This window comes from Capra hircus, chromosome 12, assembly GCF_001704415.2.
Source record: "Capra hircus breed San Clemente chromosome 12, ASM170441v1, whole genome shotgun sequence".
Taxonomy (NCBI): domain Eukaryota; kingdom Metazoa; phylum Chordata; class Mammalia; order Artiodactyla; family Bovidae; genus Capra; species Capra hircus.
Genome location: NC_030819.1, coordinates 58,343,704 through 58,370,099, shown reverse-complemented (window position 1 = coordinate 58,370,099; position 26,396 = coordinate 58,343,704). Strand labels below are relative to the sequence as shown.

Below are 26,396 nucleotides of genomic sequence, written 5' to 3'. Positions count from 1 at the left end.
GGTAATTATATTCTATGCAAGAAAAAAATGAAAGTCCTTTGTCTCCATATTATGCATACAGAATGGGACAGAGTGATCGTACAGAGGAGAAAACGGGAGAGGAGGGAAATGTGAAACAAGGCATCCTTCTGGAAGGGAAAAAAGTAACCTCTGAGGCCGCAGGCATAGGTTACAGTTTCTTTTCTCTGAGAGAAAGGAGATCACTCAGGGCTGTACTAGACCATTTATAAATACAGCCCCAAATATTTATTTAGTAAGTTTCAAGGAATATTTTATCATTAAAAAAAAAAAAAGTGTTCTGAGAAAGAGGAATGGTGAAAAGTTTTCCTTAGTATAATCATACTAACACAGAATTCATTTGGGAAAACTAATTGCTTATTTTTTAAAACTAGAAACTATGGCAATAAGAGGGCAAAAGCCTTTTCTCTTGTCATGAGAAAATTACCAGTAACTTAATTTTATTCTCTTGAAACACCACAAATACTTAACTGTAAAATATTTCTATGAATCAAGAAACCAAGAGTTATTTTTCTTTAATAAGAAGCTAAAAGCATAAGAAATTAATTTATTCAAAACCACAGAGGTCACCCTTTACTATAACAGAAATAGGATCTCATCTCTATTTAAGGAAGTCTTACAAAGACTTCTCTAAATACCATTATATTCCCCCATCCCACACCCTGGCAGGTATATTCTTCTGGCATCTCAACAAGAATCTTTTAAAGAACTACAACTGTTATAAGCCTAATTTAGTCAGAGAATCAACAGTGAAGTATGGGAACAGTTCCCTGGTTATCAACTTGGCCCATTATTAAATTAGACTATCTTTCTTCCTTATGGAGAAAGACAGGAACTGCAAAGGAAATATGCTTACCATGTGAATAAGAGTGTTAATTCACTCCACATAAAAATCTATACAGTGCTTCCGAAGAAAGTAGGAAGAGATAAGAATTACAAAGCAAACTCTTTAATGGATAACTTCAACAGAAAAGAAATGCCAGACTGGTAGAGAAACAGGACAGTAACATAGTAATTATGCTAAGTTGTTTTGGGAATTATATAAGAAATGAAATATGAAGAGATGGTAGGGAAAAAAAAAGAGAACAAATAAGGTAAAGAACCTTAAACTCCTAAGAAATGAAATAAATTTAAAACACTAATTATAACTGAGATTCCATTATCAGCAGGAAAGGGGAAAAAACTTCAGAAAATATGAAAATGGGATGGAAAAAGTCTTACTCTTTAACGTCTTTAAGTTGTTCAATATCCTGTACTTTGACATAATCTGGGTCATGCGCCAAAAGGTGAATTGTATATGGAACAACATACTCAGGTAGAAGAGACAATAATTTTTCTGAAAAGAAATAAAACAAAAACATCTAGGTTAGAAAACCAAATCTTACTCATTCTCTTTCTCTCTCTGATACTCTTTATTGCTTGCATCCCAATAATATAGCACAATATCACTGGAAGAAAAATACACTGAAAGGTCCAGTGCTGAGGTACATCATAAAGTTTATTCAGTTATCCATCATGGCCAATACTGATACGCCTACTAAATGCACCCTGTGCTGAGCCTACAAAGATGAATATTTCAATTTTCAACAGATATGAGAAAAAGTGACCCAAACTATACTCAAGACTAAGGAACATAAAATCTATTTTTCTTCTTATTAGTAGCTCTAGGTTCAACACTCCCTTGTAAGTTGCTGTGCAAAAGGAAAACAACTAGTAAATCTTTCAGTCAGTATGGCACAAAAATAGGAAGTAAAGGTTGATACTATTTAATACAATTTACAACATAAAAACTGATAGAAAAGAACATTGTTTCTAGGGCATTTTAAATAACAATGAAGTATCTTTTCAGTTTAAATTCAAATGTTTTAATTTTCTGACTGAGATCAGTACAGTCCATTACACATAGAAATGGAAATCCTAACTAGTTTTAATAAAGGTTACCCAAAAGACCAAGATTCATACTCTGAGCAATTCTTTTTATATTTCCTACTCTTGTAATTTTAAATCAGATGTTCAGTCTAGAGTAAAATAATGTATGTGTCAACAAGGCACCAAATTTTCTTTATTCCTATCATTGAACTCAAAGAGAATAAGCTTGTGTGTAATATTCATTTCAAGGTAGGTACAGAAGAAAAAAGTAACAAGGTTCAAAATTCAGTGAAATTTGAATTAAAGTCTATCAAACATGTAGTGAGTGCTTACTCTTTTCCAGACCTACTATTTTAGTAGGGCTTACTATTTTAAATATAAAGATGTGTAGGACTAGACACACACACACACACACAAAAGACTAGACAAAGACCTCACAGTGAGCACAGGCAGGACCAGGACAGAAGCCACACTTCACCATGAATAGTACCCTAAAATAAGAACAGCTAATAACTTCTGAGTACTTCTTTGGACCATGCACTATGCCAGGTGCTTTATATATATAACTTTTTAATCATAACCACCATAAGATACAAGTAAAACTATACCAATCTTACAAAAAGGAAACTAACGCTCAGACTGCATAAACAACCTGCCCAAATACAACCAGTAAATGGCAGAGGTGGCAGAGGTGAGATTTAACTCCAGAACCCCCAAGGCGAAGTAGGAAGAGAAAGAAAGAAAGAAAGAAAGAAAGAAAGAAAGAAAGAAAGAGGGTCTCAAAACTGTAAGGATTCAAAAGGGGCAAACTTCTCTCCTTGGTTTTGTTTATTTGTTCGGCCAGAAGGGGGAGGCAAAATTGCCAAACAGTTGACAACAGAGAAAAAAAGCTGGCTAGACAAATTTCAAATAATCGAGAGTACAAGGAGCAAAGAATTTACATTCAGGAGTAGCTAGAGAGAAAGTTTAAAACTCAGGCTGAGAGTTAACTGCAAAGGGTCATGCTAATGAGCTTCTACTTGATCCTCTGAGCAGAAAGGAGCCAACCAAGGTTTCAAGCAAGGAAATGATGTGAGCTGATCTGTTTTAGGAAGATAATTTTGACAGTGGTGTGGCTCGACTTGAGGCAGGGGAACATTTACAACAGGGAGTTAGTTAGGAGTAGATATGATAATCCAAGTGAAATACAGCAGGAAGGGGAGTTGGGAAGAAACAGCGAAGACACCCAAAAGAAGAATTAAGAGGATTTAGTGACCAATGAGAGGAAAAAAGAAGGCATGAGGAATGCCTGTGACTTCTGACTTGCATAACTGGATGGCTTTTAATGCTGTTGATCAAGTCATAGAAGTCAGGGACACAAAAACTAATAGTGTGGACGGAGTGATGTGAGCAGATTTTCAAAAGGCACACAGGACCCTGATATTAATGTCAGCTACAGGTGAGGACAACCAATAAAGTTTAGAGACCTGGACTTTTTTAAACTAAGAGTACTTAGACAATCTTTATAAATGGACCTCTTACTGTTTCATTTACCTCCAAAGTTCCTGCTTTTTCCCCTTGGTCTTTTAGTCAGTTGCATAAAGAACTATGGGTTGATATTTAAATACCCATGCATTTGTATTTTAAAAATGACCTTTTATGAGGAAAAGTTGCTACTGAAAAACAGTAATAACAACTTACTTAATGAGGGCTGATTAGAATATAATAAACAACAGTAACGTCATTTTGTGTTCCACAAAACTGAAACTGGCAAGATGGGAAAATACACTCTTCATTTTCACATAAGCTTACCGCTAACAGCTGCATGCTGTTTCAGATACTCCCGTCTCACATTGATATTTTTTACCAGACACTGCCTGGCATGAGCTCTTCTTTCTTTTACAGGGTCTTTTGCACAAAGTGCACAAATTGCCATATACTCAAGTGGAAGCCGTAATCGAGAAAGGCCTTTGTGAAGTTTCTGAGCAAATACTTGTCTTACTTGATAGCATTCATCCTGGAAGACATAATTATTCCACGTTACCTACATGGTATCAAAGAGGAAGTAACAACTTTGGATAGGAAATCCACTATATCAGGTAATCAGAAGAATAAACATAGCATGTGTACCCACAACCAGTGCTCCAGTTCACAGGACTGAGATGTGACAAGTTAATATGGAAGCCAGAGTGATAACTTGGACCTTAAAATGACTACCAGCTACCTGTGTGAGAACACACTGAATATACTCTTAAAATAGATAAAAACTAGTAAATATTAGTCCACCTTAACTTAAATGAGATATGTAAAAACAAGTCTGAATACTATCTCTTATTTACCTTTTTCATTTACTTAGCAAGATAAAACTCTGTCCAATTTATATATTTAGTTCTATCATTAAAAAAAACTGTTCAGATTAAAACGCACAACTCCAAAGGCAGGAGTTACTAATCCATTTCAGCAACATCACGTTCCTCTTAGTTCTATAAATGAACTGCTCATCACTGTGCCTGCTTTTCTCACACTACTCGCTCTCCTAAACCACCCACCTCCACTCTAGAAGCTAACCCGTCCTCATCTTCAAGGACAGCTCCCATACCATCTCTCTGGGTCATCCCAGTGCACCAGCCCCAAGCATCCTGTATCTTGCATCGAACCTAGACTGGCAATTTGTTTCATATATGATGGTATGGGGAGGGAGGTGGGAGGGGGGTTCAGGATTGGGAACACGTGTACACCTGTGGCGGAATCATGTTGATGTATGGCAAAACCAATATAGTATTGTAAAGTAAAATACAGTTAAAAAAAAAAAAAAAGGACAGCTCCCATATCTTCTAGAAATCACTGTGTAAATCTTTATCCTGAACCCTCTGTGCATATCTAGTACTATGCTCTGCTGGTACTCTGTGCAAATCTCCAGCCTAATATTTAGTACGCAGTATGAAAAGGACTGGTTTATCTGTCTTATGCAGTGCTGTTTCCTGAAGCCAAGCACTGTGATTTTACTCCTCTTTGTGCCTCAAAACCTAACACAGTGTCTGCTACAGATTATGAGAATTTTTTCTAAACTATAGGGAAAAGCTCGGTATGACTTTTGAGCCATATATGAGATATACAAAGACTTTCATTATTACACTCCATCAATGAACATAATGTGTGGTGTGTTTCACATTATTGCAACTTTATGTTTATTTCTTCTATCTAGAATGCTAATTTCGCTTTTCTTCAAAACCCAGGTTGCAACATCTTGCCCTTATCTTTAAATCTTTATTTTGTGCATCTTCTTTCATTTACTTTAAACTTCAGTTTATTACAATACGAAACACCCACTTTTAAAAAAAGTAGTCAAGTGCAGCTACTATGGAGAATAGTATGGAGGTTCCTCAAAAAACTGAAAGTAGAGTTGCCATACAACCCAGTAATCCCACTCGTGGGCACATAATCAGCAAAACCATAGCTCAGAAAGAGACCTGCACCACCCCGTTCACAGCAGTGCCGGTTATGACAGCTACAACCTGGAAGCAACATAAAGGCCCATCCACAGATGAATGACAATACAACTCAGCCGTAAAATGAATGAAATACTGCCATTCTGCAGCAACAGGAATGGACCTGTGGGTTATCATACTAAGTGAAGTAGGCAGGTCAGAGAGACAGATACTATCACTTATACGTGGAATCTAAAATAAGACACAAATGAACCTATCTACAAAACAGAACAGACACACAGAACAGACTTATGGTTGGTTGCCAAGGGGGAAGGTAGAGTGGGGGAGGGATGAAATGGAAGTTTCAGGTTAGCAGATGCAAAGCATTATACACAGAATGGATAACAAGGTTCTACTGGATAGCACAGGGAACTAGATTCAGTATTCTGTGATAAACCATAACGGAGAAGAATATAAAAAGAATGTATGTGTGTGTGTGTGTGTGTATACACACTACTGAATTACTTTGCTATATAGCAGAAATTAACACAACGCAATAAATCAACTATACTTCAATTTAAAAAAATAGTAATTAATAGACAAAACTACTGTCTATTACCTATCCTTATATTCCACAAAACAAACTTATATCACCCCTTCTTCATTATCACCCCTATAGGGAGAAGAATTTTCAGTATCCAATTATTCATTATGAAAATATCCAATTACAAGCAAACAATATAAGTAGAAGTCAAAATATCACAAATATATTCACAAATGAACAAGCTATTCTTAAGACTATATTATAGCTACAAACTAGTCAATATTATACTGGAGAAGAGAATGGTTACCCATGCCAGTATTCTTGCCTGGAGAATGCCATGGACAGAGGAGTCTGGGGGGCTACTGTCTATGGGGTTGCAGAGAGACAGAAATGACTGAGCAACTCTCACTTTCACTCAATACTATTATCTAACAATAATAAGCTATAGTGGAACATAACCTGCAGAAGCAAGCAGCATCACTATGCCCGTCATACCTAAAACTGACACAATACTGTAAATCAAATATACCTCAATAAAGCAAGCAAACAAACAACAAAATACTGAAGAACACTCAAATATCCCTCCACACTACTTAGATACATTTCCAAGGCCATGTTTTTGTCATTCTTTCAGTAATCACTGACAATCTAATAATACGATGCAAATTAATTACAATGTCAACTGTGAACCATAGCAAAGGTAAGAGAGTTTCAAAAGGTCATTAAGATAATGTTAGGAAAAAACTGTCAAATCATATGCAAGGCAATTGAAATATTTAACAACAAAAGATGAGAAAATTGACAAGAATGATGATACAATGGGTACAGCAAAAGAGAATCACCTAAATAAAGATTTAAAAGATGTGCTCCTGGGAAATGAGGAAGTCTTCCAATGTTTGCTCTGGTTTTTGCAAAGATTTACCCTTTTCACTAGTTTATAAAAAATAATATGAAGTAAAGAACGGATTTATCCTTTTGACTAGGTTATTAAACCAGTCAATCCTAAAGGAAATCAACCCTGAATATCCACTAGAAGGACTGATACTGAAGCTGAAACTCCAGTACTTTGGCCACTGATACGAAGAGCTAACTCATTGGAAAAGACCCTGATGCTGGGAAAGATTGAAGGCAGGAGAAGAAGTGGATGACAGAGGACAAGATGGTTGGATGGCATCACTGACTCAATAAATATGAGTTTGGGTAAGCTCCAGGAGACGGTGAAGGACAGGGAAGCCTGGCGTGCTGCAGTCCATGGGGTCACAGAGTCAGAGACAACTGAGCAACTGAACAACATAAGGCTATTAAAAATAGAAGTAAAGATTTACACTTTGACTAGGTTATAAAAACATGTGAAGCAAAGGATAGAGTGATACAATTTTTATCAGGAAAAATACACTCTCAAAAAAGCAGATACTTGATACTTTCATGTTTACGGTTATAACCAGTAATTGGTTCAACATAAGGAAGATGGTATCTAATACTACCAAATATTTTTCTGAGATAAAGTTCCAATCAAAGCTTTTATTTACTACTAAGAAATTCATTTTAGTCTGCATATTAAATAAGCTTTTGTGTTAATTCTGCTGTACAGCGAAGTATACTTTTTAAGTGTAAACTATTCTCAGAGTTATTTGTAGTATCTTGTAAATAGTTCAATTATTGTGTGTATTGCACTGTATTAACAGCACTTATATTTTCTGTTTTCCTAAGAGGTTATCTTAAGGGCTATAGCCATGACTCACCTTTGTATCTGAAGAACCTAGAACAATGCATAGCACATAGAAGTACACAGTACATTTTCATGAAGTGCATTCACATTCTAAAATACCTAGATTGGCCTGGAGAATTCCATGGACTGTATAGTCCATGGGGTCGCAAAGAATCAGACATGACTGACTGATTTTCAAGGGCTTCCCTGGTGGCTCAGCTGGTAAAGAATCAGCCTGCCTGCAATGAGGGAGACCTGGGTTCGATCCCTAGGTTGGGAAGATCTCCTGGAGAAAGGAAAGGCTACCCACTCCAGTATTCTGGCCTGGACAATTCCATGGGCTTGTATAGTCCATGGGTTCGCAAACTGTTGGACACAACTGGGCCACTTTTGCTTTCAATATTTGTATTATTGAATTTTTATTCCTCCAGATTTACTTTCTATTCAAATACATGACAAAGGCCACTGAGATACAACATTGCCTTTAACGAGCACAACTCAAGTAAATACAAATAAACCATAGGCATGTAACTAAAGCACAAGGCAAGTATGTATCAGGACTGTAGATAAAATCTGTAGGGGATCCAAAGGAGATCTGTTGTAAGAATAAGAACTAGTTTTGTGGAGAAGATTGTGTTTGAGCCTTGATTTGCAAAAAGGGTTGGATTTGGGTATGTAGAAATGAAGAGGGTGAAAATAAAATTAGAGGGAGGCAAACTACAGGTACATAAAAGAAAAAAAAATGTTCAGCTTCACTGAAATAAACATAGGTAAAGGGTGGTGTGCTAAACAGAATTTTTAAATGTATATGTGGGTCCAAATATCAGAAGGGCTTGAATGGCAAGGTAAAATATATGCAATTTTTCTTTCTTATGCGTACAAGCCCATAAATATTTCTGAACAGGGGAATAACATGACCAGAACTTGATAGGGAAATTTAACCCACCATAGAGAAGTCTCCCAACAGCACAGATAACAGCTAACAATGGGTACAGCAATCAGAATGGTTAAGGTTAAGAAGGTATGAATAAAAAAGATGTAATAGATAGCAAAGGACAGAATTATCTGTACTTTTGAGACAAGGTACAAACACAAGCAAATAGTCAAATATAAATCATGCTTTTAGGTCTAAGAAAGCCATTCACCTTTACTTAATGTTTCCTGAGGTTCTCTGTGTGTCAGGAAAGAGTAGATTTGGGAGAGATTCAGTCTTACACTCTCAGAAAATAAAAGTTTGAAAGTTCTGTTTGGTGTTGGAAGTGGGTCCAGAAACTTGAGAAGGGCCAGAAAATGTAGTTGTGAAGTATGACAAAAATCAGGAAACAAAAGCCAAAAAAAAAAGTATTTCAAAAATAAAGGTGCAATGAGTTGTGTCAAATAATGCCAAAAGGACATGTAAAAAAAAGATTAAGATCATTGGACTGGGAGACTTAGTTAGATCATTTTTGGAAAACAGTGAAAGCAAATGCTAAAATGTGAGCATTTAAGAGAGGATAAGAGAGCAGAGACAAGCCTGTGGTTGAAAGGAACAACAAAATTAGGAAAAAGCTTTGTTTACAATAGGGTAATCCCGTATTTGTAAGTTGTGAGAATGTGATAATAATTAACGTTTTACAATGACTACATGTTTCACAGTCAACAGAATTCTAAAACAACCTTTAAACTAAGGTAATTTGAACTTTCACATTGGGAATTTGGTGACTGAGATAGTAACACATACAGTATGCTAGAAAAGAAAGTCTCTAGAATTTAACAAGCATGGATGTTCTCTGGACAAAGTGGACATTTAACTAATGATCTGCACAAACTTACTATACACAGCAAGTTCCAAACAAAGTCCATCTCTCTTAACATCTATACTTGCCCTAATTTTTTTAAAAAATTTCTACTTAACAACCAATACCACTAATACCCTAAGAAATATCAGACCAAGAATCCAATAAATCGATAAACTGCAAGTACTACCAATTTGAAAAATTAATTACATATGTTGTTTCCTAAGAAATTTAATATGCTATTTTTAAACAATTCTCATTTTATGGCAAAATAAGGTTATTTCCAAAATTAAAGAGGGAATAGTAAACCAGAAAATCATGGGCTTTGCAAAAATCTCATTTCTCATATTGCCTAGTCAAGTATCTGAACCAAAACTAAAATCATAATAAACAGATGTTTTAAATACTGGAGTACCACAAGTACTAAAAGTCAAAGAACACAAAGAATCATGTTCTGTACAACCAACCATTTTCCTTACATTGATAGCTAGAGCACACAGCTGATACTGTTCTAATGTGATAATCTCATGGTAGCAGGGCTCCTGGGCCAGCTTCACAATTGCGCTCCCAGCAGCAAGTCGCAGGCGTGACATATCTGGTTTACTGAAAGATAAGCAAGAAAGAATACGAATCAGATTTCTGAACATCTGCACAAGAACACTCCTACTTTGTATATCTAATTATATAAAAATTCCTCTGGCCAATGAAAAAAAAAGGGCAGAAAACATTTCAGTGATACTGACCACTATATTATGCTTGGAAGATGGTGTCCAATAGCACAAAATTCTTCTCTTGAACACAAGTCTAAGCTAGTCATTGAATTTTCTTGTTCTACACAGAAAGCTTTCAGCCAAGCCTAGGACAAATCTATTTGTATGTTCAGTTGTTAGGTCTCAAGTCATGGATTTTTGGGGGGATATGTGCTACTTATGTATTAGGCACAAAATGTCATAACTTACTGATCATTCAACTAAAACTATGGTGTTAAGTACAAAAGAAGTTAACATAAAAGCAGGTACAATAGATTAAATTACTATTTTTAGCTAGTATTCAATTTTGAAATATTATCAAGAGCCTCTTTTTAAGGGAAGAAAATCTGTTGTAAAATGGGATGTACTTCAGCAATTAGGAAATTCTTGACTAGTAAATATATTTAAATAATCCTTCCTAATACAGAGACATATCAGATGAATTACTGATTCACTGAAATATTGTAAGGAGGGAAGTTGTAACTCCTTAATTAGGACTCCCTATGTAGCTCCACAGTAAAACATTATTATTTGCTATACATACAAAAATACACCATACTGAGAGGGATATAAAAGAGGTAAATCTTAATTAATCTTCCAGGATGCAAAAGAGACAAATCTTAATCTTCCAAGATCTAAAAATCTAGTTGGTTTAAGGCTCTTTCTTTATCTAACAATTATGTAAAAATATTTCCTGACTGTATGCCAACATTAATAAGGTTCTGAAGTTACAGGTTGCAGAGATATTTTCAGTTCATCAATAGCAATATTCCAAGTAGTTATTATAAGATAAATCACTCAACCACTGCTAAGGAAAGTCTGAATTCCTTGTTGGAATTTATTTAGTAAAATTTAAAAAGTAACTAATTAAAATACTCTGTGTGTGTGCGCACGCGCACACACATGCACGCTTAGTCATGTCTGACTCTTTGTGACCCCACGGAATGCAGCTTGCCAAGCTCCTCTGTCCATTACAACAATGTTTTTGAAGACTAGTTTGAGAACGCAGACCCAATGAGAGCTCCCGCAGGTGGGACAGGTCTGGCCTTAGCAGCTGTGGGCTTTGCGGGCACGTACACTCGGGGACTGGGCTAGGCTAGGGTCTGCAGTGCCTCCATAGCTCCCACAGCGGGTCCAGGTATGCAACTGCTATAGTCTTGGGACCTGACTTCAGTGTATCTGCACTGGTGACCTTGTGAAAACAACTCCTGAGAGACACCAAGAGCAACTGTCAGCATATCCACGCTTAAGGTAAGGCAAAGGCAATGCCAGCAACAGTGCACTTTGTGAGCTCACACAAAAGGGGAAGGTGATGCAACAGAGCACACTCACAGGCACACAGCTCCAGGGGAGCAATACTCAGTGGCTCTTCTTCTGCTGGGGGCTTCCAATCCTACCACCCTTGCACTACAGATCAGAAACAGATCGGGGGCTTCTACTCCCAGCAACGTGGGAGCAGATCCTGCCCCAACAGGGCAATGACAACCACAGACCAAAGAGGAGGCCCCATCAATATCCTGTGCAGGCTCTGGTCACTGCAACATCTGTCACAGCTCCCATCAAGGGGATACTGGCCAGCATACACGGAGGGAACAGGCTGCAGGCCTTCATACTAAAAAACAGCCCTCACACCAAAACATACTAAACTTACACAGGCTACACAGGGTCATTCCCCACAGAAAAACAGCCCTCAAAGACCACAGCAAACAACTGCTCTAGACTCACAGGGCAAAAGAAATAAAAGTAAAATAAAGAAGCAGAAAAAGCACTCCCCATTAAAAGATAGAATTCCCCTGAAAGAACAATGAAACATTTCTTCAGTCTAACAGACACTGAATTCAAAATGGAGAAAATGAATGAAAATACTACAGGAATTAAGAAAGGCCACTGATAGAGATGCAGATTACTGTGAAAAGGAATTGGAAACTATAAGCAGGGGCCAAGAAAAAAACATAGAATTCATTAGAAGAGACCAAAGCTGAACTAAAGGCTATAGACAGCAGAAGGAATAAGTGATCTGGAAGACAGAAAAATGGAAATTACCCAAGTAGATCAGCAGACAACCACTCCCTAAAAAAAGGCAATATAAGAGACCTATGGGATAATATGAAGCATCCAAATCTATGCATGATAGGGATTCTGGAAGAAAAAAGAGAAAGGGGAATGAACATGTTCTTGAAGAAATTATGGCTGAAAACTTACCAGGCCTAAAGAAAGAAATAGATATCCAAATAGAAGTACAAAGTACCCTTAACAAGATAAATCCAAAGAGACTTATACCAAGACACATTATAATAATGTTAAAGAGGATTTTTAAAGGCAACAAGAGAACCAGAGTTAACTACAAGGGAACCCCCAAAAGGCTATCAGCTCATTTCTCTACAGAAACATTGTAGGCCAGAAGGGAGTAGCAAGATAAGATATATTCAAAGTCCAAAAGTGAAAAATCTGCAACCCAGGATACTATAGCCAGCAAGACTATCCTTTAGAATAGAAGGAGAAATAAAGAATTTCTCAGACAAACAATAACTTAAAGAATACAATACTAAACCTATCTTAAAGGAAATATTGAAAGGTCCTCTCTAAGTAGAAAACATGCAAGAATCTATAAGAAAGAGAAAATCACAACTGGAAAGTAAATCACTGAAATAAGTACACAAATTCTTTAAAAGAATAAAATTACTGTGAAAGCAATGATTACCAAAATGAACAGCAAAAGTGTCACTATGAGGATGTAAAAGGACAACAAAATTATAAACTGTGGGAGAGGAGAGTAAGAAAATATAGATTTGTCTTTTCCTAGAATGTGTTTCAGTTTGTATGATTACCAACCTAAAGCAAGTAGGTATACGAACGGGTTTAATATATTTGAAAACCAGGGCAAGCACAAATCAAAAACGTAACAGCAGATTAACAAAAATCAAAAAGAAGAGAATACAAGAATAATACAAAAGAAAACCATCAAACCACAAACCTAAAGTCAGCAGACGGAAGGAAGTAATAAAGATAGGAATAATAAACAGAGGAAATAAATAAAAGAGATTTAAAAACAATACAAAAAAAAATCAATAAAACCAAGAGCTGATTCTTTGACATGGCATACAAAAACTGACAAACCTCTGACCAGGCTCACCAAGAACAAAAGACCCAAATAAACAAAATAAGAAATCAAAGAGGAGAAATCACAACTCAAACTGCAGAAATACAAAGAAACCGAAAGAGAATTACTATGATCAATACTATGAACCTAGAAGAAAAGGACAACTTTTTAGAAACATACAACCCACTAAAAGCAAGAAGAAACAGATAACCAGACCAATCTCTAGAAATGATATAGAATCTGTAATTTTAAAAAGCAAACCAAAAACACTCCCTATAAACAAAACTTCAAGACCAGATGGCTTCACTGGGGAATTCTATAAAACATACAAAAAAGAACTTCTTAAACTCTTCCAAAAGAGTGAATAGGAAGAAAACACTCCCAGAGACATTCTATGAAGTCACCATCACTCTAAAGTCTGGTAATGAAGTTACCAAAACCAGACAAAGACACCATCAAAAAAGCAAACTACAGGTCAATATCTTTGATGAATAAACACCAAAGTTTTTAAAGTATCAGCAACCTGAATTCAACAACACATAAAAAAGGTCATACACCATGACCAAGCTAGATTCACCCCAGGGCCACAAGGATAGCTCAACACATGCAAATCAATCAATGTGATACACCATATCAACAAAAGGAAGGATTAAAACCACATGATTACGTCAATAGATGCAGAAAAAGCACTTGATAAAAGTCAATATTTATTCATGATACAAAACCCTTATGAAAATGAGTATAGAGGGAACATAACTCAACAAAATAAAAGCTATTTATGACGAACCCACAGCCCATGTAATATTCAACAGTAAGAACTTGAAAGCCTTCCCAGTATACTCTGGAAAAAGACAAGGATGCCCACTCTCACCACTTCACTTCAACATAGTATTGGAAGTCCCAGCTAAAGCAGAGAAGGAAAGGAAATAAAAAGTATTCAAATTGGTAGAAAAGAGGTACAAATTATTATTATATGCAGATGATACAATAGGGAAAACTCTAAAGACACCACACAGAAACTACTAAAACTGATAAATGAATTCAGCAAGGTAGAAGGATATGAGATTAATATACAGAAACAGGCTGCATTTCTTTACAGCAGCAATGAAATACTGGAAAGCGAGTGTAAACAAACAATCCCTTTTAAAATTATACCACCAAAATAAAATACTTAGGAATAAATCAGACCAAGGAGATGAAAGACTTATATATTGAGAAATACAAAATATTAATAAAGAAAACTGAAGATGATTCAGAAAATGGAAAAACATCCCAGCTCTTGAACTGAAAGAGTTAACACTGTTATTAAAATGGCCATACTATGCAAAGCAATCAACAGATTTAAGGCGATACCTATCAAATTACCCATGAGACTTTTCACAGAATTAAAACAAATAATCCTAAAAGGTAAATGGAACCAAAAGACTCAGAACTGCCAAGGCAATCCTGAGGAAAAGTACAAGCAGGAGGCATTGTCCTCCAGGCTTCAGACAATACAAAAAAAGCTCCCATAATCAAAACAGTATGTTATTGGCCACAAAAACAGACACATAGATCAATGGAATGGAACAGAGAGCCCAGAATAAATCCACAAACCTGTGAACAATTAATCCTTGACAAAGGAAGCAAGAATATTCAATGAGGAAAAGACAGTCTCTTCATCAAGTGGTGCTGGGAAAGATGGACAGCTGTGTGTAAGTCAATCAAGTAAGAACACACTCTCACACCATACACAAAAATAAACTCAAAATGTCTTAAAGACTTAAAAACAAAACGACACCATAAAACTCACAGAAGAAAGCCTAAATATTCTGACACAGATCACACAATGTGTTCATAGGTCAGGCTCCCAAGGCAATAGAAATAAAAGCAAAAATAAACAAATGGGACCTAATTAAACTTACAAGCTTTTGCACAGCAAAGGAAACCACAAACAAAATGAAAAGACAACCTAGGGATAGGCAGAAAATATTTGCAAATGATGTGACAAATAACAGCTTTTTTTCCAAAATACAGAAACAGCTCAAAGAACTCAACAACAATCAAGCCAATCAAAAAATAGAAGATCTAAATATACATCTCTCCAAGGAGACATACAGATGACCAATAAGTACATGGAAAGATGCTCAGCGTTCCTAATTACTAGAGAAATGCAAATCAAAACCACGAGGTACCATCTCACACCAGTCAGAATGGTCATCATTAAAAAGTATACAAACCACAAATGCTGGAGAACGTGTGAAGAAAAGTTCCTTCACTTTCGGTAGGACACTGTTCTTATACTGTTGGTAGGAATGTAGATCAGTGCAGCCACTATGGAAAACAATATGGAGGTTCTTCAAAAAACTAAAAACAAAGTTCCAGCAATTCCACTCCTGGACATACACCAAGACAAAACTAACCTTAAAAAGATAAATGCACCCTTATGTTCACTATTTGCAATAGCTAAGACATGGAAACCAGAGAAGGCAATGGCACCCTGCTCCAGTACTCTTGCCTGGAAAATCCCATGGATGGAGGAGCCAGGAGGGCTGCAGTCCATGGGGTCGCTGAGGGTCGGACACAACTGAGCGACTTCACTTTCATGCATTGGAGAAGGAAATGGCAATCCACTCCAGTGTTCTTGCCTGGAGAGTCCCAGGGACAGGGGAGCATGGTGGGCTGCCCTATGGGGTCTATGGGGTCACAGAGTCGGACACGACTAAAGTGACTTAGCAGCCGCAAGACATGGAAACAACGTAAATGTCCATTGACAGATGAATGGACAAAGAAGATATGGTATGTGCATACAGTGGAATATTACTTAGCCATCAAAAAGATGAAATTCTGCCATTTGCAACAACATGAATGGACCTAGAGATTATCATACTAAGCAAAGTCAGAATGAGACTTATATGTGGAATTTAAAATGTGACACAAATCACAAATCTACAAAACAAACACAAACCAGAAATAGAAAAAAGACATGTGGTTGCTAAGGGGGCAGAAGTGTACAGGAGAAAGGGATTGGGAGTTTGGGATTAGCAGAGGCAAACTTTTAGCTATAGGATGGATAAACAAGATCCTACTGTATACCACAGGGAACTATATTCAATATCCTGTGACAAACTACAATGCAAAAGAATATGGAAAGGTGTATATATATATGTATGTATGTATGTATGTATTTAACTTAATCACTTTGATGCACAGCAGAAATTGACACACTATTATAAATCAACTGTACTTCATTAAATTTTTTTTTAAAATGCAGACAAATCTAATGTAATTCTCACACACACTTATAGAATTCAAGAACACATGTGATTTTGTTAAAGAATACTATGAATAAAACAGGTGGCATGAGACCTAAGTATGCACATAAATAATATAATTAGTAAATTTGAGACAAAATGTATTAATACTAAGGAAATTTTTCTAATTATTATGTAACCGTTGGATGCTAACATAAATTATAAGAGTAGAAGGTAGAGACAACTAATTTTACTGAAAAGGTAATAAATGAGTTATACATGTGGAATACCTTACAGAATTTTCTTTTTTGATCTGTTTGAGAAGAATGTGTTAATGCTAATATTCTATGCAAAAAGTACTATATGAGCAAAACATATAAGAAATGAAGCAAAGATAGCAAAGTATTAAGCAGTTGACAATTACCATTTATATTTGGTCCTAAAGACTTTAAGCTAGATGTGTATACACACACACACACGTATATATATAAAAGGTGGGGGAAGTTACTCTCATATTTTTAACTACCAATAAGATGCTATAAATGGCACCTGTATTTTCACAGAGGATGAACTTCTAAATTTTAGCTAATTCTGACATAATCACTACCATCAATATATCTAATTACTATGTGCTGGGCAGTGTTTTAAATACATTCAATATACTAACTTTTTGATTATCATAATAGCTAGATGAGATAGATATTAATCATCATCTCTGTTTTACAGCTGAAGAAACTGAGGTATAGAGCAGTTACAGTAACTTGCTGAAAGGTACCAAGCTGCTAAGATGTGGTCCCAGGATTTGAATCTGGAATCCGGAGTTCATGTTTTCAATCACTAGACTATACATCTTTCAAACAAAACAAACAAAAAAGTATGTGTATTTTTAATACTTTGTGTCAAGTGCATTTTCCACATATGCATATATTTTTACTTCTGGAGAGCCAATTCCATTGGAAAAGACCCTGATGTTGGGAAAGACTGATGTCAAAAGGAGCAGGGGGTGGCAGGGGATGAGATGACTAGATAGCATCACCAACTAAATGGACATGAGTCTGAGCAAACTCCAGGAGACAGCGGAGGACAGAGGAGTCTGGTGTGCTGGAGTCCATGGGGTCGCAAAGAGTCAAACACGACTTAGCAACTGAACAACAACAACAATACTTCTGGAAACAGATTCAGGTAAGTTGCTTTCTATTCGGTCTGTTCTTCTGCATTTAGATATTAACAAGAATGTAAAACGCCAGTTACTGATTAGTACATTAACAATTTCATATGAGGTATTAAAAAAAGTAAAGATCTACTGTTAAAAATACTTTAAAGCATTCAGCAGTAATCTGCACTAGACATGGGACTGTCATTTTGAAATAACCAATATATAAAAGCCTATTACAATAAAAGCATATGCATATCTACAAATCTGTATTTTATTTAAAAAAAAACAATCATTCAAAAATTACATCAGATGTTAACATACTGTGTAATCCAAAGAATGCTGAAGCTGTAATTACATACCTAATTTTCCCTTGTTCTGTCAAGTCTCCATCACTGTGCAATATTGTTGTAAGCAATCTTAAAGTAGAAGTTCCTGATTTACTGTGATTATTTTTCATTCCAAGTAGCCATCGAACCATCATTTTAATAGCCTGAATCTATTTAAAATACAAATTGACACAACATTGCTACTGTTCAAAGAAACTCTACATTAGCTTTGAAAAAGAATGAAGAAATGTTTTTAATAGATGCATTGTAAGAAAAGGAAAGAAAAAATTATTTTTATTTGCATGTGTGAAGATAACTTTGAATGTTTTAAAAAGGTCTCACATTCCACCTCCTGGTAATTGACAAACGAATGATTTACCTAAAAACTGGTTCTTCCCCCTTTTTAAAAAATGTTTCTCCAACACTCTAGCCTTTAGAATCCACAGTAAAATCATGTTAACTTCCCTAATCCATAAAGTTCCCAAATGCAAATCATATTCCATCTTTTCTAAGAGTTTATACCACCTTACATTTGTACTGTATTTTTCATAATTATGAAGTACTTACTATCAATATCAGTACTTTAATACCTGTTACTGCCTCTAATATTTGGAACAACCCTTTCTGAAGGGGTGCAACACATTTTCTCTTTTTTACATATTACCTTACTTTTTATAGATCTGAAGCTTCAGAGCTAAATGGGTTTTAGACTGTGGTATGTGGCTTACACTCTTCAGATTCTCTTCCTTGGCCACTTCGTAACCATGAACTTAAGTGCAGGCTGCCCGCCTTCTAATACAGTGTTGTCCAACTATACAAAACTGCTGCTTGAGACCAATGCAGAGAAAACTGGTTCATACTAGAACTCAAAACCAGCATCATTCAATGATGCTAAAGAAAGACTGCCCTACAGGTCTGGAGAAATAGTATTAGAATCTGAAACTGCAATAATGTGAAAAAGTAGTTCACAGTATGAAACATAAATATACAACAAAATTATTTATAAGAAAGTATAATTAGTAAAACAATATTTACTGTATTTGTTCTTGGCCTTCATACCTTGGGCAGCAGACTGAGGTCTATATTACAGACTACATACGGTTTTAGAGAAGCAATACTTCTACAGAAGCGGTAAGCAATCTTTTACATATGACTTCTAACTCAAGAAATGACAGGTTGAATTTTTTTAAATAAAAAAGTTTATCAAATCCCATGGAAAAGATGTGCGTGCATGCTCAGTTGTGGCCAACTCTTTTGTGACTGTATGGGCTGTTGCCTGCCAGGTTCCTCTGTCCATGCGATTTCCCAGGCAAGAATACTGGAAACGGGTTGCCATTTCCTCCTGTGGGGTATATTCCTGACCCGGGGATCGAACCCTTGTCTCTTGCACTGACAGGCAGATTCTTTCTCTTGCATTGGTAGGCTGATTCTTCACCACTAGAGCCGCCTGGGAAGCCCTGCTGAACAATCTTAAAACCTGGATGACCATCGTTACTGAAAGGAGAAGGTACTTAAGGCCAGCATTGTCTTTTGCCATTAAAATATTGATATCTAAGAAAAAGTAACATGGAAGGAGTTTTCAAACTCTTTTTATTTTCCAAACTAGATTATGTGCAGCTGTCCAAAGTCTCAGGTTTCTCAGTATTGCCCTATACTCTCATGGCCCAAAGGATGTCACAGAATAAACATAAAACCTTGAGTTATTTCAATAGCCATATCTTTATAACAGGAACTATTAGCACCTATAATATAATAATAATAGGGTATATTAAGTAGATTAAAATCAGCAGATCTGTGCATTATCACTCACTTTGACCATTGTTTCAGGTGAAACCTCTTCATCTGGAACCCAAAGCTTAGTTGTCTTTTTTCCTGGAAGCTAAACAAAAATTAAGGACTTTAAGATACAAATTCTCATGTGTAATTAATATTTAGAGAATGAATGAAATCTTTACCTTCTACAACAACAGTCATTATATATGACTATGTTTTCTGTTACTTATGCAAAAAGGTTGAAAGACCTGTCTTCACTAGCACCAAAATGAACCTTATGCCTCCAGCTCCAGTTGGTTCTTTGCAGGTATGAGACAGGACTGACTTTAACAACTTATGTACACTTCCTTGCTTAACCCCCTTTAAGACTAATGTTTCATTTATTTAAGGCAGTCAGCAAAGAATAGGATAAAAATCAATGGAGCCAAAAAGGATACAGATGACCCTTGAATAAGACAAGTTTGAACTGTGCAGGTCCACCAACATGCAGATTTTAAGTGAATATATACTACAGTGATACACTATAAACAATTTATGTTTGACTGAATCACAAATGCCCAAGGAACCACATACAGACAGCTGACTACAAATTATAAAAAGATTTTTCCACAACACAAAGGGTTGGCAGCTTTAACTTTCATTTTGCTCAATGGTCAGCTATAGTTCATAAACAAGGGGGAAGGTAGCTGCAAAAAGTCTTGAGCAGGGAACAAATATAAAGGTTTGCAGCTGAAGTAACAGAAAACATACATTAGTATCTTCCTACTTAAAGGCAACACATACTTACACCCACACACCCCACCCCACACCCATCCCTCTTACCCTGTTAGCTGGGCTGGGAACCAAAAAAGTCAAAGTGTTAGTCAGTCATGTCCAACTCTTTGTGACCCCAAAGACTGTAGCCGGCCAGGATCCTCTGTCCAAGGAATTCTCCAGGCAAGTATCCTGGAGTGGGTAGCCATTCCCTTCTCCAGGGGATCCTCCTGACCCAGGGATCAAACCCAGGTCTCCTGCACTGTGTACTGTTTGCCATCTGAGCACCAGGGAAGCCCAGAAAACAAAACCAAAACCATAGAAAAGTTTCAAAAAACAGAAAATAAACAGCAAAAGAAAACAAACAATAAAACAGAGCAAGAGGACTGACATCTCCAGAAAAACACAGAAAACACCCTCCAAAAAGTCATCTTTTCAGAACAATCATAGAGTAATACTGAGATGATAAACTGAAAGTATTGAGAGGTGGAATTTACAGTAGCAGCCAGGCAATAAGTAAGGTGATCAAAGAGCTGAACCCAATCTTGGAACACAGGAGATCCCATTTTTACCTCAACTTGACATGAGCAATTTCTAGTTGGAAACAGAAATCAAAGAGCACCTCAGATGACCTTCTGGCAACAGGATAGGTAGTTCCAATACAGAAGGCAAGTTCCCCAAACACACAAAGCTATTTACAAATAGTTTAAGGACCAAGTCTTCAGGAGAGAAGTGCCTTCAAAGCATGAAGTGGAAATAATGAAAAAAAGAATCTCATTAGAAACATACTGATGAAATTTCTGAACTAAGAACATCCCCCAAAATCCCAAAGCTCCCATGGAGGAACCTACCAAAAAAGAAACAAGAACCACATCAACTTCAGATTTCTTGGTGGCAAGACTACATGCCAAAAAACAATGTTCTGAATTTTCCACAGCCAAGAGAGTTGAAAAACAGAATTCTAATATTTAAGAACAGGGAGAAAAATATTTTCAGAAATCTTTCAAATTACAAGCCAGTTTGAAAGAATTATTCAAAGATGTCTTCCACATAAATATTTAATTCACAAGAAAATTCAATCAGCACAAATTATTACAAACAGAAAATAAAAAACATCATAAGGTAAACAGACAGGTTCAAAAATAAAAAAACCATAATAGATGCAACAAAACTAAAATCAAACAAACAAAAAATCTAAAACTAATAGACAAATATACTAGTCAAGATGAAAAAGCATATAAACGGAGTATGGAGTTAAATGGGATACTAATATTTTAATAAAAAGGATACTGACATATTTTTCTTTAATCTTATAAGATAAAAAATTATGAACATCTGTAAAACTAGCAGGATAATGTCAAATAACCAAAAATGATTTTTTTAAAAAGATTAAAAACCATCATCACAGCAGAATACTTGAATATACCTCTTTCAAAAACTGATAGATGAAGTTGAGATGAAAAAAGATAAGTATAGGAAATACATGTTGAAATATAAGAAAATACGTAGCAATAAAATACTTATGGATAAGGAAACAATCAAAATGGGCCTGTCTCATGATGAAAAGCGAAAAAGAGTTTAGCACAAGATAGTAAGATAAAAACTATAAAATAACTTCCCAAATTCACCACCAACAAAATAATTCTTAAAACTGAAATACCTAACAAAGCTGTATAAGAGAAATATTTAAATCTGCTTACAGAGAAAACTATAAAATTTTACTGAAAGACACTGTAGATGAGCAAACTAAGCAATGAGAAAAAATAGAGGCTGTATAAGAATGGTAGCACTGCAGATGATTGGAAGGAGAGATCATGCCATAAATTATGCTGGGAAAGTTGGTTCTCCTAATGGAGAATAGAAAGAAAGGGAGATCTTGAGTCACAGCATACAAAAAAAGCAAAAAAAAAAAAAAAAAACAAAACCAGATGGATTAAAATTTTTATGTGTGAAAAGAAAACCTTAAAACTTTTAAAACAACGTATGAGAGACTATGACAATGGCATAGGAAATAATTTCTTAAACAAGATATAAAAAGCACTAACTACAAGAGAAAAGAATGATAAATTTAGTTACATTAAAATTAATATCTTTTGTTCAAAAGACACTATGAAGGGAATAGAAAGACACACCATAAATGAGATTTTATGAACACACTTTAACATGTACCTGAAAAAAAAATTAAGTGTGTAAAGATTACCTGTGAGTAGAACATAAACAACCCAAGAAAGGAAAAAAGGCAAAAGACATCAAGAGGAATTTCAGAAAAGAGGCAACATGAATGATGACTTGACACAAACATTCTTAGTAACCAGGGAAATGCAAATTAAGAGATATTACTTTGTATTAATTAGATGGACAAAAATTAAGAAATTTGACAATAATGTCATATGCTGATGAAAGGAAAATAAGGTTTTATAACCAGTCTGAAAAATACTTCAGCAATAAACTGAAAAATGTACAGACTGATGGTCATAAGTATACCACTCTTGTGAATGTAACCTGGAGAAATCTGTACTTATATGCATCAGATGGTTCTATAAAGAAGAAAAAAATCACAGTAGTACTGTTTAAAACAAGAAAGAAATGGAAATACACCATGTGTCCATTAAGAAAATGAGATATACACCACACAATGATATAATACAGAGCAATGAATAAATGAACTACAGCTAGATTCAACATCAAGAGTTATTCTAAGAAACAAATCCGTAATAATGATGGCAAGTCACCCGAAAATATATCAATATATGGTATAAAATAATTCATAAAGCCTAGGAACAAGCAAAACTAAACAAGTACGTTGTTTTGAGATAAATATACAGTAAAATGGTGCTTTGTGGTTAGCTGGGGCAGGGAAAAAAAAAGTTTGGAGAATAACATCACCAGATGCTAACAGTTCATGGGTATTGAAAAGAAAATAACTGAGATGTAAGCCTGGCACTAAAATTGCTTTTCTGATATATAAATGATGGCTGATTCGGAAACTGAAAGAGGTTTAAAGGTTGAGCAATGTTTTGCATCAGTGTCACAGAGCTAGAAGGAGGAAAAAAAACCAGAATTCTGAGTCCAATAAAGAGTACAGTCTTTGACTGTGTGGATCACAATAAACTGTGGAAAATTTTGAAAGATGGGAAAACCAGACTACCTGACCTGACTCTTGAGAAACCTGTATGCACGTCAGGAAGCAACAGTTAGAACTAGACATGGAACAACAGACTGGTTCCAAATCGGGAAAGGAGTACGTCAAGGCTGTATATTGTCACCCAGCTTATTTAACTTCTATGCAGAGTACATCATGAGCTGGATGAAGCACAAGCTGGAATCAAGATTGCTGGGAGAAATATCAATAAGCTCAGATATGCAGATGACACCCCCCTTATGGCAGAAAAATGAAGAAGAACTAAAGAGCCTCTTGATGAAAGTGGGAGTGAAAAGGTTGGCTTAAAGCTCAACATTCAGAAAACTAAGACCATGGCAAATAGATGGGGAAACAGTGGAAACAGTAGCTGACTTGATTTTTCTGGGCTCCAAAATCACTGCAGATGGTGATTGCAGCCATAAAATTAAAAGACACTTGCTCCTTGGAAGGAAAGTTATGGTCAACCTAGATAGCATATTAAAAAGCAGAGACATTACTTTGTCAACAAAGGTCCATCTAGTCAAAGCTATGGTTTTTCCAGTGGTCACGTATGGATCTGAGAGTTGGACTACAAAGAAAGCTGAGCACCAAAGAACTGATGCTTTAGAATTGATGCTTTTGAACTGTGGTGTTGGAGAAGGCTCTTGAGAGTCCACTGGACTACAAGGAGATCCAACCAGTTCATCCTAAAAGAGATCAGTCCTGGGTGTTCATTGGAAGGACTGATGTTGAAGCTGAAACTCCAATCCTTTGGCCACCTGATGTGAAGAGCTGACTCACTGGAAAAGACCCTGATGCTGAGAAAGATTGAGGGCAGAAGGAAAAGGGGACAACAGAGGACGAGATGGTTGTATGGCATCACCGACTCAATGGACATGAGTTTGGGTAGACTCCGGGAGTTGGTGATGGACAGGGAGGTCTGGCATGCTGCGGTTCATGGGGTCACAAAGAGTCAGACATGACTAGCTACTGAACTGACTGACTGACTTGTTAAACAATCTAGACTTTTGGGTGGATCCCAAATAAAAACACCCTAAACATAAAAGTGATCAGAAAAACAATCAGCCTGTCAAAAGCTGAAGCCCAGCTTCCAATCATTGCTTTCTTGATTGAATGAAAATTATTTCAGAGCAGCTCAACTGCCTATCAGAAGCAAAAATAAATCTTCTTTGGAAGAATTATAAAATTATCCAGAGCTTCAAATTATCTCTATAACTTTTCATACACAAAGTGTGCAACTCAATCAACAATAACATGTGCAAGGTAAGACCTGACCAACAATCAAGTAAAAACCAGACAGAGAAAAAGAGCCACTGGAGATACAGATATTGAGACTAACTCACATAAATTTTAACATAATTAGAGGTGCTGAAAGATTAAATGGTAAGAAAAAGAATTCTGGCAGGGAACTAAAAATTTTATTTAAAAACTCTAAGGAAATTACAGGAAAAAATATATAAACATTGCAATTAAGAACTCAATTTTATGGGTTTAACATAAGACTCAACAAGTCTGAAGAGAGGATGAGTAAATTCAAAGATGGGTCAGAAGAAAGCAAAAATGAAGCATGAGCAAGCAGAAACAGGTATACCTTGGAGATACTTCAGGTATGGTTCCAAGCAACCAAAATAAAGCAAGTATTGCAATAAAGCGAGTTACTCAGATGTCTTGGTTTTCCACTATACAAAAAGTTATGTTTATATGATAATTTGGTCTATTAAGTGTGCCATAGCATCATGTCTAGAAAAACAACGAACAAACCTTAATACAAAAATATAAACAAAAAGGCTATAATAACTATTAATAGTAATGATTATTCAGGTCTTTCACCCATTAAAAAAAAACTGGGCTGTTTGTCTTATTGTTGAGTTTTATGCCTCTTATCAGATATATGATTTTTCAAATATTTTCTCCCATTCTGCAGGTTCATTTTTCATTTTTTTTTCAAATTAATAATTTTTTTAAAAAGGATATAATTGGCATTTGACAAATCAGTTCTAGAGGTACAATGATTCAATATATTGTGAAATGATCAACACAGTAAGTCTAGTGATCACCCATCACAACACAGCTACAATTATTTTCCTATGATGAGACATTTTCAGACCTACTCTCAGCAGAAACTTTCAGTTTTATCAGGCAGTATTAATAACAATAGGCACCGTGCTGTACATTACATTCCTTGACTTATTTTCTAACTGGAAGTCTGTACCTTTAGAATTCCTTTACCCAATTCACACATCCTGCATCCCTAGCCTCTGACAACTGCCACCGGATCTCTGTAACTATGAGTTTGAGAGGTTTTGTTGCTGTTATTTGGGGTTTTTTAAATTTGATACTGCGTGTAAGGAACATCACACAGTATTCATCTTTGTCTATTTAACTTAGCATAATGTCCTCAAGGTTCATCCATGCTGTCACAAATGGCAGGACTTTTTCCTTTTCTTTAATGACTGATCAATATTACACTGTGTATATCCACCACTTTTTCTCTATCCATCCATCCATTAGATGGACACCTGGGTTGCTTCCCTGTCTTGACTGCTATAAATAATGCTGCACTGAACATGCGGGTGCAGAGATCTTTTTGAATTAGTGTTCGCATTTCCTTCAGATAAATACTCTGAAGTATTTATTACTGGATCATGTGGTGCTTCTGTTTATTTTTCTTTCCTATTTTTAATTTTTTGGAAGATTCTCCATACTGTTTTTCATGGTGGCTGTATCTATTTACATTCACACCAACAGTACAAAAGGGTTCTTTCTCTTCACATCTTCACCAACACTTATTATCTGTCTATTTTATATTAGTCATTCTAAGAAAAGTAAAGTCCTATCTTTTT

The 26,396-nt window shown here is 35.8% G+C and overlaps 1 protein-coding gene across 5 annotated transcripts in view; it reads right to left on the bottom strand.

Annotated features, from left to right (window-relative positions):
• PDS5B (PDS5 cohesin associated factor B) overlaps positions 1-26,396 on the bottom strand; it is a 173,929-nt gene that overhangs the window by 19,559 nt on the left and 127,974 nt on the right. For all 5 annotated transcript variants that reach the window (XM_018056634.1, XM_018056632.1, XM_018056635.1 and 2 more), the window contains exons 22-26: positions 19,696-19,764; positions 17,919-18,055; positions 9,801-9,924; positions 3,679-3,883; positions 1,240-1,354 (exon numbers count right to left, since the gene is read on the bottom strand). In XM_018056634.1, coding sequence (XP_017912123.1) covers positions 1,240-1,354; positions 3,679-3,883; positions 9,801-9,924; positions 17,919-18,055; positions 19,696-19,764 — 650 coding nt within the window. The remainder of the gene's footprint in view (positions 1-1,239; positions 1,355-3,678; positions 3,884-9,800; positions 9,925-17,918; positions 18,056-19,695; positions 19,765-26,396) is intronic.